Consider the following 13122-nt stretch of genomic DNA (forward strand, 5'->3'; position numbering starts at 1 on the left):
TTGCTCCCCTGATTACCTTACACAAGGCTGTCTTCAGAGCAGGCTGGAGCAAGCGACTCCTCTTGCAGCTGTAATGTCATAAGTGGCCATGTCGGAAAATCCCATGTGGCAGGGAAGCCTAGGTGGTGTCGTGGGTCTCAGGGAGAACTCTAACCAATAGTTAGCAAAAATCCAAGGTTCTCAATCCCACGACTGAAAAAAAAAATAGAGTTCTGCCAATATTCTGAATGAGCTGTATGTGAATTCTTCCCCAGTTGAGCTTCTAGATGGAAAAGGTGGTGCTTAAAGCCATGGGACTAGATTTCATGTATTGGACACAGGGAGAGAAGGGGCTCCAAGCACTGAATCAGGGCTCCCAGTCATCATGAGGTAGGAAGAGGAGGAGGATCCCGTAGAGGGGAATGAGAAGGAGCAGCCCATGAAGCAGGTTGGAAACTAGGAGAACGTGCTGTCCTAGATGCTAAGAAGAACCTTTTAGGGAGGATTTCAGCATAGAACCTCAGTTAAATACTGCTGAGGGTCAGGAGAGGTCAGGTACCTGACCTGCCCATCTCAATTTGAAATGTGAAGATCATTGACATAGGAATAATAGGAACTCAGAGTAAGAAATCTCACTGTTGCAATGTTTCACAATAGAATGGAATCTGGTTTAGACTTTTGCCTGGCCTTATATCTGATAAGCTCTTCTAGAGCTATTCTAGAGAGATTAATTTCACGTTTTTCTCATGCTTCCAAAACAAATAAAACATAATCATTTGGTAGCACCTAAAATGTTTTTCATACTGACACAGATTTCCACAACAGCCCCAAATCTGTTTTCTTTAGAATGATTCTTTTTTTTTAATGTTTTTTTAAATATTAAATTTTATTTACTTTTCAAGTACATTTTTTTTATCTATTTCTCCCATCCCACCCCACCCCCCCCGCCCGGTCTCCCCCCCTCCCTCCCATCCCCCCCCCCCCCAGTCCTCATCTCTGTGTCTTTCATACTTGTTCCTCAAAATCCCTCCCCCATTTTCCCCTTAAGTTCCCTTCCCTCTCCCCTCTGGTCGCTGCCCACTTGTTCTCTATTTCAGTGTCTTTGTTTTTATTCTGTTTGCTTGTTTGTTTTATTCTTTAGCTTCCTGTCAAAGGTGAGATCATATGGTATTTGTCCTTCAATGCCTGGCCTATTTCACTCAGCATAATGCTTTCCAGTTCCATCCATGTTGTTGCAAAAGGTAGTAGCTCCTTCTTGAATGATTCTTAAATGAAAGACAATTACCTTTCGTTCAGAAGGCAGCAGGACTCTGCTGTACTTCCCTTTATCGAACTTCAGGGGGCAGCCTCTGACCAAGAAATAAGTCCCAGGCAAATTGCTGCCAGCTGAAACACACCTGAGACCCACTAGGGAATTTGGCGGTTTGAAACGCATTTTAATCCAACGGCAGTAATTAGGAACAATTTACAGTGTTCCTGCTGTGTTTTGTGTAGTAAGAAAGATTAGGGAGTTAAGACCATAATAGCTGTTTCAGAACAGCAGATAAGACCTCCGTTTCCTGGGTTATTTATGCCCAGGGTGCAGGTGAGCAGAAAGGGCTGTTTCTAAGCAAAGCAGGAATTAGCCATGGTTAGTACAGAATTCTCACCTGCCAGAAAGCCAGTTAATCCAACTACGTGGTGCTAAATAGGTTGGGAGCACTCTGGAAGTTTTTTTTTTTTAAGATTCATCTCTTCCTTTCAGAGGAAATAACTTGGCAAATGTTATACAGTTGCGTCAGACATGAGCCACTTCAACGGTTGAGTTACCGAAACTCTTCAGGGATCCTTTTTTGTACCCAAGGTTTTAGGAATGAAGAGAACAGTGCGAAAAACATAGACCTGTGACTGCATGTAAGGCAGAGATTTAGTGGCTCATCAAAGGTGGTCAGGAAGGATCAGGGCTGCTTGCAGTTTGCTCCTCGGCCCCCATTATATGAGCCCCATTGTTCACTGATTACCACAAATTTTCCCAGCACTGGTCTGCATTTCAGCTGGCTTAATCCTAACCCGTGTGCCTTAATGGCCTCCTGTGGCACCAATGTGGAGGGTTCTCTCCAGGATGGAGTCCTTGGGCAGCCTGGCCTCTGCCTTGCTTCAGTCATTCCTCTGCTTCTCAGTTTCCCATCAGCAAAGCCACAGACCTGCATTCATTAGATAAACTCGGAGATCTCTTCCAGACCTGACTTTCTCCGATTCTGTGTCTCTTCATAGGTAAACACCCTGGGAGAAGAGAAATTTATCACCAAAGAGTACCAGCCCAAGTAGATTTGGCAAGACCTTATCTTGCTGGGTAGGAATCATAGATAAAGCATTGCCAACAGCTACATTGATGCCAGCCAGATGGGAGGCAACACCCCTTTGGAATTCTGATCTGATGCTTGAAACCAGAGCCAAGGAGCACCCCAGTGTGATGTGTTGCCAAAAGACATATTGCTTTTATGGATAAGTTTCCTGGTTCTTAGATCTTAGCCATGCTGCCCAAGAGGGCATGGGCAAGGCAGCTGGGAATTCCATGACAACATGAGCTGGGCACTGCCAAGGACAATGCTTTATGGAATGAAAGCTTCTCCTGGCACTGGTGATAGTGAGATTTTGTTTTTCTGAAGTCAGCTGGGCAGGGAAGCCAGCCCCATCTGTTCTCTATTTCACCTGATTGAGGAAAATATTAAACAGCTCCTTTCCCCATCAATTTAAAGAGAAATAAAACGGTTGCATTCATGGAATCACTCCCAGAATCCATGTTGATAATTGTTTAACATAGTCCACTCGGCACCACATGAGGTGCTCATGCCCTGCTTTCTCTTAGAGTAAGGCCAACATTCTCTAAGGGTATCCCCCACCCCCAACCAGCAGTGTCAGCCTGACATGGAACTTGTTAGAAATGCCAGTTCTCGGGCCCCAAGCCAGACCTCCTAGATCAGAAACGCAGGAGTGAGTGAGGCCCAGGGATTCATTTCAACAAGCCCTCCAGGTGACTCTGATGCAGTGATTTTCAATCAGTGTGCTGCCAGACTTTGTTTATGTATTTCTATTGATCTGAGAGAGAGAGAGAGAGAGAGAGAATGATTTGTTGTTCCATTTATTTATGCATTAATTGGTTGATTCTTGTATGTGCCCTGACTGGGGATTGAACCTGAAACTTTGGCATATCAGGATGATGCTCTAACCAACTGAACTTCCCGGCCAGGAAGAATTTTTAAAATATGCAGTTCCTGACTGTTTAGTCAGGGGCACTGACCCCTTTTCCCTTAGATTGTCAAATAAAAAAACAACAGCCAACACAATAATAGCCATCCAATGTGAATGAATCAAAATTATTTATATATATTTTTTCTCAGATCGACAAAAATTAGCTTATGTGTGCCATGAGATGAAAATGCTTGAAAATTGCCACTCTAATGCGTGCTCACATTTGGGAAACCACTGACTTGGAGAACTCAGAGAGGGGCCGGTCCAGATTGAGGGTGGGGAATTCAGCTCGCAGGCCTTGGGGCCTGCCCTTCTGTGGGAGGGTAAAGAGGGGTGGGAGTGAGGAGTTTTTTCATTTCATTTTCTATTGTCAACACTTCTGTAAGCCTCAGGAACCAAGAAAGTCTATGGGAAGGTTCAAAGTGTTCAGAGAAGTGTTCAAAGCTGGGTGAGTATTCCGGGCAGTGTAACTGCTAAGAAAACGGGTTTGAGGCCTCGGCTCCAACACTTGCTAAATGTGTTCAGCTGGCTGCATTACCAAGCCTTAGTCACTTCATCTGCCAGCAAAGGTAAGAGCTGCTTACAAAGTCATTGTTGGGAGAACATGAGAGAAGCCCAAATATTCCTAGCATACTGCCTGGTAAGCATCCAACAAATGGTGGCCAATAATAATATTCACAATGTTAATAATGAGGCATGAATTCTGTAGGACATTTTTGGTGGAAACATGCAGTCTTCAGGGGCCACAGACAAGGGTTCAAATGTCAGTTCTGCTACTGACCACCTCGGAGGGGCTATGTTTTCCCCTCAATTTGTGAAAGAATGATGACAATCACCTTGCAGGCTCGTTGGGAGGCTCAAATGGAGAAGTAAATAGAGCAGCTTGTTTAGTGCCTGAATTTTATAGGTGTTCAAAGTTGTTTCTTTTCTCTTCCTCTTTTTCAGTGGGAAAAGACACCCACATTTTCAGGAGTATGAAGGTTCATGTGTCAGGGAGTTGAATGAAGCAGAACGTATTGGGCTATTTTATCCAGGTGGCTTAGGAAATGCCTGTTAAAAGGTTAGGGAATGACTATAAAGGGCTCTGAAGGAGAAAGGAACACTTTAATGTACTTCTTTTCTTTTTTTGATCACTATCCTATAGAAAAGTTTAAGGACACTTGACAAACAGAAAGAAAAATAGCCCAGGCGAAATACCGATCAGTGACACACCAAAAGAAACTTTTGTTTTTTTCCCTATTAATATAAAATGGACTTTAAAGTATATCAAAAAACGTTGCTATATCATCTACCCAGGGCATTTCCAACTGTACAGGACTCTCAGGTGCCTAAATTTTAATCCCTTTCTGGCCCCTCTCTTCCTCTGCCTTTTGTTTTTTTACTTTAAGGAAGGCCAGCGCCCTGCCTGAGATGTCTTTTTCCGGGCGGTCTTCCTCCCTCTCCGGCCCCTCCACCCGCGTGTTTACATTTCCTCATCCTGGCCTTGCAGCTGCTGGGAGGGCTTGTGGAGTCCTGTAATATACATTTGATTGAGTGTTTGAATGAGCCAAAGTTTACATTCCAAGTAGAAGCACAAGAGGTATAGGAGGTGTGACTATGAGGTCGTGAGACTGACTCTTTGTTTCTCAGGAAGGAACTTTAAGTTTTATTTATTTATTCATTTGAGGAAGTTTAGTAGAGTGGCCAGACGTGTAGAATCTGGACCCCACACTTGCGTGGCAGCCCTGACAGTTTGTCTAATTCCTCTGGCAAGTGACTGAGTTCCTCCAAGGCTTCCATGTCCTCAATGGTGAAATTGAGACTGATGGTTTCTGCCCACAGGGTTGTTGTGAAAATTAAATAAAATAGTGCATGGGGAAAAATTCCTAGAACATAGTATGTGCTCAGTATATCTTAGCTATTGTTACTTTTCACTTTTATTGTATTATAAACATAAAAGTATATAAGATAGGAAATAAAAATTCCCTATTTGTTATACTTTCATCTCCTCAGTTTCCCTCTCTCAATAAATAATCTTCATTAAACATTTAAAATATATCTTTCAAGACATTGTCTTTCCACATAAATGGGACCCACTTTATACATGTATGTACTCTCCCTTGTAAACCTATATTTGATGTTTATTTCAAAAATTTACAAAAGAAATTTGGAAATTTTTTCTGAGATTGAACCAGGTATGAACTGCAGGAACTCAAAACTTTAGTGCATTACACCTAATTTTCAAAATAAAAACTGCCTTGTTTACAGCCCGACTTCTATACACACACACACAAGTGGGTCTGGATGAATTCTATTTTCTCAAAAAATTCACACATCTCTCAAAGCTTCTGATACTGTCATCATAGCCAATATTCAGAAGACGCTGAAGGTGGTCCTGAAGGTCGCTAGATCAGAGTTAATTCTGCATACACATACTCTCTGCCCCCACCTCCCTGCCAGCTCAGTATGGCTGGAAAGTCCTAAATCTCAGCATTAAGTCTGGGATTCTCCCTTCAGTGCAGACAGTCGAAGCAGCCTCACATGTAAAAATACACAGCACAGATATGGGCAAATGAGAAACTATGTTCAGAATCTGACATTATCTGCACTTTGCTGTAGGGATCAGCACCTTCTACGGCCAAGAGGCGAGACTTCACTACTGAATTTCAGCTCTGTCTTTGCAAAGGCTTCTTCCTGATAAATATAAGTACCACATAATATGTGGTTCCTACATAGGCTTAGTTATCTTACAACTTTCCCAGGAGGAGGGATAGTAGCAAGGAGTCTAGGAGTTAGCATCTGTATACATCACTTTTGACTTTAAGACACAGTCCTGGTTCTTGGTTAAATGTTGGGGTAGTTACAGTAATCTTTTCCTTGTGCCACAACTGACTAAATGCTCATGTTTATTATCTCTATCTTGTTCAGGAAGAGTCTACTCAAGGCACATCTTATTGAAAACCAATGCCTTTTAGGTTCAACAAGCCTTTTATCACAGATCTTCTGTGTCTCAGCTACAGGCCTCAGTACTAGATTCTTTACACAGAGGATGTCACTGAGTCTTTTTATTATAATTACCCTCTCAGTTCTACTGAGGTGGAAACAGAGGCCAAGTTTACCTTGAAAGAAACAAAAGTGAGTAAAACCAGGTGTTTCTCACTCCAAAGCCCATGTTATTCCTGCTCCCAAAACAGCTCAAGATCCAAGAATCACTGAAAGGCTGGTGGGGGAGGGATTACCAAGATGCCTCCTGGTATCTATCACAGTACTCTAATTTCTTCCTCTCCACCTGTTAACTTAGCCCTACCAGGAAATGGCATTATTTAGCCACTAAAATACAGGTTATGGAGTTCATGGTTGACAGGTCTATTGGGTCTGCCTATGTCCTTCACAGGTGGTGTAGCTATTTCAGGCATCATAGGCTCCCATCTTGGCTTTCCCAACCTTGACTCCCACAATCTATGGACAGACAAAAATGTCAGGAACATCAAACAACTTCCTAAAAATGTGAGTACACACCCTCAGGAAACCAGGCTTCCAGGCTGAATTTCTTGAATGGGAAGATAACTGTTGTTCTTTCTACCACACTCAAGTCAAAAGTCAGATTACAGAGAGGCTGCTAAGAAATCCGCCATTTTCATTCTCAGTGCATCTGCAGGGTACGTGGGGGGGGGGGGAGGAAAGACCTATCCAATAAACAAACAAGTTAAAAGAAACAAAACTTTTATTGGATGTTGCAAAGCATGAGGGCGTGAAAGGAAGAAAAAAAGTAAAAATTGAGAGGAAAAAAGTAAAAATTGAGAGAAAAAAATTATATTTCTATTGTTACTGAAGGCACATCGTGGAGAAATTACAAAGAGTTTTATATTCCTAGAAGGAAAACAAAGTGCAGACAGTAAGAATTACTTTCGGAAGGACATTGAGCTTCCTTTTTTCCTGAAGAGCTTTTGAGAACACATAAGGGAAAAAGAGATATGTACTGAGGAGAATCTCTTTAGTTTATTTTACTTGTCTGAAGTAAAACTTCAAGATGGAAGGGCTGGAAAGCATGAGAGAAAAGTGCCACTTTCAGAAAAAACTTAAATATCACAGTTACCCCTAATTATGGGATAAAGAATAGAACATACGCTGCTTTTTATTTTCATCATATGAAATGACATCTCGACTCATTCCATTTTTTTCTTAGTTGGAACATTTTCTCCTCCTGAATATGTACTATAATTCCTGGGACAGTTCCTTTCTTTGTTTTAGTTGAAACTAAATCAAGGGTTTGACTAGATTTGAGGCCATTATGCACAATAAACTCTACCACACCTAGTCATCTTCAGAGTGCACAGATGAGGCAGGAAAAATAAATACCTGGCTTGTTTGTAAAGGGCTGAACACATTTGTGACCTTTAACACTGGTAGTCATGCAAACTTTGGAATGAGCGATCACACTTCACGTCTCTCGGCCTGGGCAGGGAGAGGCTGGGCTTAGAAAAGCACATTGCCCTCACACACTTCTGAAGGGAAGAAAACATTCCTTGAGTTCTTTCACCTTTACGCTAATGGGGAAATGGGCTTGTATTTTCAGCAAACACCACTGGAGACCAACTTATTCAGGAAAACAAAGAAACTTTCTTAAAAGTTACCAATTAATTTGCGAACTACTTCTAAGTCATCAGTTGTTAACAAACATTTTCTTCTTCATGCAACTTGAAACATGGATATGGCTCTGCTCAACACAATTTTGCCTTCTAAATATAGCATTAGCTCGGCAGATCTCTGAAATGGTTCAGCCGGGAAGTGTATGAGCCTGGGTCTCACATGGGGCCTTTCCAAGATTCATTCACCTACCAAACAAAAATCTGTTTGGTGCCTCCCAGTGAGCCAGAGCACATTTAATGTGCTCTGAGTTATTATTATGTCCAAAACAACATGGTGCTGTGGAGGATGGAAAGAAAGTTGAAAACACAACATATGTCCTTGAGGGGTTCATTTTCTCTTAAATGAACCAAGAAAGACTAAAAATGATCAATAATTTTGATATTAAAAATTACATGTTGTAATTCTTGGCTTCAGTTATTATAAATTGCTTGTGTGGATATATGTGTGTAGACGTGCACCCATTAGTGTGTGTGGTGTGTACTAACTTTGGTTTATGAGAGGAAAGTTCAGCTCTGTAATATTTTTTTTCACTCAGACCCAAAGTCTCAACACTCTCTAGGTGAACTGCTGTTGACAAAAACTGTTACCATCATTGTAGAGCTCTGCAATATTTTAGGGAATTCTTATATTATTTTAAAATTGTCCACAGGAGGGCTAGACGACTGAGTAAAAGCTAAAAAAGATTCAGTTGATCATCCAGTTGTTGAAAATGTGAAGAAGAAACCACCAGAAGATTAACCTGTATTTTCTTAAAAGTTACCAATTAATTTGCGAACTACTTCTAAGTCATCAGTTGTTAACAAACATTTTCCTCTTCATGCAACTTGAAACATGGGTATGACTCTGCTCAACACAATTTTGCCTTCTACATCATTCACTTGTACTTCTGGTGTAAGATAAAAGTAGCTCTGGGTGGGATAGAGAAAGTGTGGTTGGAGGCAATGGGGACACTAAGGCCCATTCATTTAATATGATTTTGTATGTGATCTGTCCAGAATAAGACCAGCCATTGTTAATATAATGAGAATATTTGTGTGACATCAGTATAATCTGGCAGCCAAGGGGAATAGACTGAAGTGTGCATGTGTGAACAGTGACAACTTCACTGTACTAGTCAGTGAGGGCAGTAGACCCTGCAGAGTGAGCATGTATACCGTGTGGATGTCACACTCAAAATGAATGAGAAAGTAGAGCAAAAAATCTGCATCAAATTTTGCATTAAGCTTGAAAAGTCCTCTGCAGAAACTATTCAGATAATTCAGAAGGCTGCAGCTATGGGCAACTGGTGATTGGCAGCTTCATCACAATAATGTGCCTGTTCGTGAATCAGGCCTCGTCCAGTGTTTTTTGGCAAAACATCAAATCACCCAGGTGACTCTCAGCCTACTGTGACTCCTGGCTTTTCCCAAAACTAAAATCACCTTTGAAAAGGAAGAGACTTCAGATCCTTGATGAGATTCAGGAAAATACGACAGGGCAGCTGATGGTGACTGGGAGAACTGTGTGAGGTCCCAAGGTGCCTACTTTGAAGAGAACGGAGGCATCATTGTCCTACTTCCTTTTCAATGAAGGTTTCTCTTTTTCATATTACATGACTGGATACCTTCTGGACAGACCATGCATAGAGTTCAACACACCATGATCCAGAGCCACTCACAGTCTCCCTGTTTTTCTTTTAAACAGACTAATGAGCACTTCAAGTAGCTTTTTGGTATTTCCCCTTCTCACTTCTCTCCATTGTTTTCCAAGCCGTTTAGGATAAGCCAAAATAAAATGCATTTTCTTCTTGGTGGTTGTTTGGTCTGTAGACCTGCATGTGTGTACACTGCCTCACTTGAAGATAGACGGATCTCCTCCACGCCCCTGAGCTTTGAATGGAGCAAAAAGGTGGGGTTTGTTTTTTCACTTAGTAATAACAATGCTGACTTATGGAGAACTTGAGAAAATACTTAAAGCTGCATCAACAACATCTGACTTATACGTTATACAGAGCAGCTGTGAATGTCATTAAAATGAAGCCAAAGTCAACTTTTATGGGTCCCAGGACCAAAGAACATTGGGGGTTGAGAGAGATTCAGTGTCCAAGGGGATGGGGGGGGGTAACATTTTATTTTCCTGAGATATGTGGCTGATTTTGTTTCTGTGCTTTTATAATTTTTTTCTGATGTTAGTGTTTTCCACTTTGTGTATATACCTGTATATATTTAAAATATTTATAATTTATTTCATTCAATCAATCAATCATTTATTTTGATGGAAACAAGATCATGTTTTATTTTGGCCTTGTTCATTTTGCTTTACGACTATTGGCAAAGCCAGAAATGGTTCCAGGTAAATACTGCAAAATCACTAAAGTTTAAGTGTGGAAACGTTGGAATGTCTGTCCTGATATCCTAATGTCTTGAATAGCAATGTAATGGGCCTTTTGAGTATGAGAGTTGAAAAGGGAGCAAGTGGTCAAATTCCGAAGTAAATAGAAGAAAAAAAGATAATTGGGATTCTGAATCCATAAGATGACAGACAGATGCCCGAGTCCGAATCCTAGTACCACACCCTGGGATCTCTCTGTGGCCCGGAAGGACCCAAGGAGGAAGGAGAGTTCTGTGGTGAATGCTCTATCCTATGGCTCCAGCTAGAATAAAACTCTCTATTGATTTTATAAGTTTCTAGGTAGGAACATGCTGGAGCACTTTGGATCTTCATGGGTGAGAGGACACTTTTGTCATATATGGTAGCTTACCCTTTACATGTTTCTTTCTGTCACCAGATTCCCAGTGCTCTGAGTATAAGACCACATGGCTCACTCATCTGTATGGCCCTATTTCTACTCTTTCTAGCACAAACTCTATTAAGTTTATTCAGTGAAATTAGGAAAGGAAGAATACATTTAATAAGCAGAGATACAAGAAGATTCTTACTGAGAAACTATTCTTTCTACAACTGACTTTCAAAGGTGAATTTTAATTATTTGATGTTAAACCTCACTACAAGGCCTGCTTTGGCGATTAGGTAATAGGAAGGAAGGAGAAGCCTCTGTTATTCTGTAAGAAAATGCAGAACCTGAATAAGAGAATAAAAAAGTGCACTTCATGGAAAATAATCTGGACAATTAAGAACATCATTAAAGCAGAAGAACGTAAATATATTGTTAGCTAAAAGATGTCACACACACATGCACACACTCATAATTTTAAAAAGATAGATAAAACTTTGTTCTATTGAACAAATTTTCCCATGACATAAGTCAGTTTCAAAACAATTTTAATGAGCTGCATGTTCTTCCATCATTGTATTGTAGTAAATATATTTAACCAATCTCTCACTTGGGGAGCTCTGTAGTAAATGATTAATCTTACTCAAAGAAGTTTGGCCCTTGCCTTTGGCTACTGGGAGGTTACTCTCTTGGCTTTTGGGACATCCTGCCTGATAAAGTGTCTTTATTTACCTTAGCGTCTTGTGCCACACTAGACAGTCAGACGATGGGATTGACGGAGGGGCTTTGGGCCACACAGCATCTCCTCTACCTCCAGAGGGGTGTACGATGTGACATACAGGCACACGGGCAGCCAACCGGGTCTGTGTGATTGAACCCCAGTACAAATCTGGACACCCAAGAACCGGTAGCCTTCTCAGGTCGGTGATACTCTGTGCATATTGTCACACATTGTTGCCAGGGGACTTCGTGTTACCCATGACTCTGCTAGTTAAGGACAACGAATGCTCCACATCTAGAATTTTCTGGGACTCTGCCCTATGCGTATCTTCCCTCGCCCCATTTTAACTTGCGTTCTTTCATTTCATAAATGATAATTAACAGTATAAAAGTTTTCAGTGAGCTCTCTGAGTATTTCCAGTGAATTATCAAACCCAAGGGTATCCTTGCAAATCTCCAAGCTCTGCAGTGGGCATCAGCGTCACAGGAGCATTAATTAATTTCCCTTTATTCTCAGTTGTAAATGACTTTTAAATAAAATATAGCATTTTGTAGAATAAAGAACAATCTACGTTAAGTGTACATTATTCATAATAAGTATTAAACATGCTTAAATGTGTTAAAGTATGGCTCATAGGATGAAAAAATAAGGCAAATTATTTAAATTTTTATAATGTAAATAATACAGTAACATAGAGTATGCACATCTGTATGTATCTTTGATCATTTCCTTTTATTAAATTAATTGAAGTAGGATTAATGAAGGCCTGGACATCAAGCTTGAAAGGTGTGCAACATTTGTGTGTGTAGCATGAGATAAGGGCAATGAGGGAAGAGCCTTCTAGGTGGGCCAAAGGGAAGAGGCAAATGCACGGAGGTGGGGGGGTGGTAGATACACTTTTTTGGAGGTCAGTGAAAATGATCTGGGATGAACAAAATGAAATCTCGGACAGGTAAGTATTTGGGGAAATGGATTATGGAGGTAAGTTTCATTATGAAGGTAAAATCATCCAAGATACATACAGGCCTGCAGAGTAGGAGATATTAAGATTCTCGGGCCTTCTATAATGCGAGATGCCATCCCACTTCGTTCCACAAAGGATTTGAAAGAGGTGAGACCCCTATAAAAGTTTGAAGTTAAAAGTCAGTCATTCCAGAGCATCCAGAGCACAGGTGGCAAACACAAGGCCCGTGGGCCGAATCCGCCCTCCACCTTGTTTTATCCAGCCCACCACCTTGTTTCTACCTGGCGGCAGTGCTGAGCTCTCACTTAACTGTTAAGGAGTAGTTGCATTTATACTGTCCTAAAATTACATTTGGCCCTTTGAAGGCAACCATGGGGCTGGTGTGGCCCCCAGTGAAAATGAGTTCGACACCCCTGATCCAGAGGAAATAGGTGGCAAGCAGATCATGTGTCATATGGGCAGTGTTAACTTGGAGACTTCTTAGTATAAAAGTACTTACTAAGAATTCAAAAAATTTATAATTCTTACACACAATTCAAAACAATGCTAGGCTTTCTTCTGACAAATAATAGTAAGAAAATGTTTCTAAAACTTTGCTGTTAGGTATATTAACACTTTTATCCTCACCTGAGGACATTTATTTCATTGTTTTTAGAGAGAAAGGAAGAAAGAGGGGAAGAGAGAGAAACATCGATGCAAGAGAGAAGCATCAATTGGTTGCCTCTCGAATATGCTTGGAACAGGGATAGTAAGTGTCTGAACCTGGGGTTGCATGTGCCTGAGCCGGGACTGGGGATCAAACCTCACAGCCTTTCAGTTAGGGGACAAAACTCCAACCAACTGAGCCACACCTGCCAGGGCTGTGTTAACACTTTTAATGGAAGC

General features: G+C 41.1%; 1 protein-coding gene and 1 non-coding gene across 4 annotated transcripts in view; one reads left to right on the forward strand and one right to left on the reverse strand.

Annotated features, from left to right (window-relative positions):
- Nucleotides 1-3506, forward strand: part of ADGRF1 (adhesion G protein-coupled receptor F1) — a 48043-nt gene extending 44537 nt beyond the window's left edge. For all 3 annotated transcript variants that reach the window (XM_037142552.2, XM_037142551.2, XM_037142556.2), the window contains one exon: nt 2233-3506. In XM_037142552.2, the coding sequence (XP_036998447.2) occupies nt 2233-2315 (83 nt within the window). In that variant the 3' untranslated portion in view covers nt 2316-3506. The remainder of the gene's footprint in view (nt 1-2232) is intronic.
- Nucleotides 3507-8366: 4860 nt separating this feature from the next.
- On the reverse strand, nt 8367-8437 carry LOC119047225 (small nucleolar RNA SNORD56). The gene has a single exon (XR_005082106.1). It is a non-coding gene; the product is annotated as a small nucleolar RNA SNORD56 (small nucleolar RNA).
- Nucleotides 8438-13122: the final 4685 nt, after the last annotated feature.

This window comes from Artibeus jamaicensis, unplaced genomic scaffold (assembly GCF_021234435.1).
Source record: "Artibeus jamaicensis isolate MK-2021 breed Jamaican fruit bat unplaced genomic scaffold, CSHL_Jam_final contig_484, whole genome shotgun sequence".
Taxonomy (NCBI): Eukaryota; Metazoa; Chordata; class Mammalia; order Chiroptera; family Phyllostomidae; genus Artibeus; species Artibeus jamaicensis.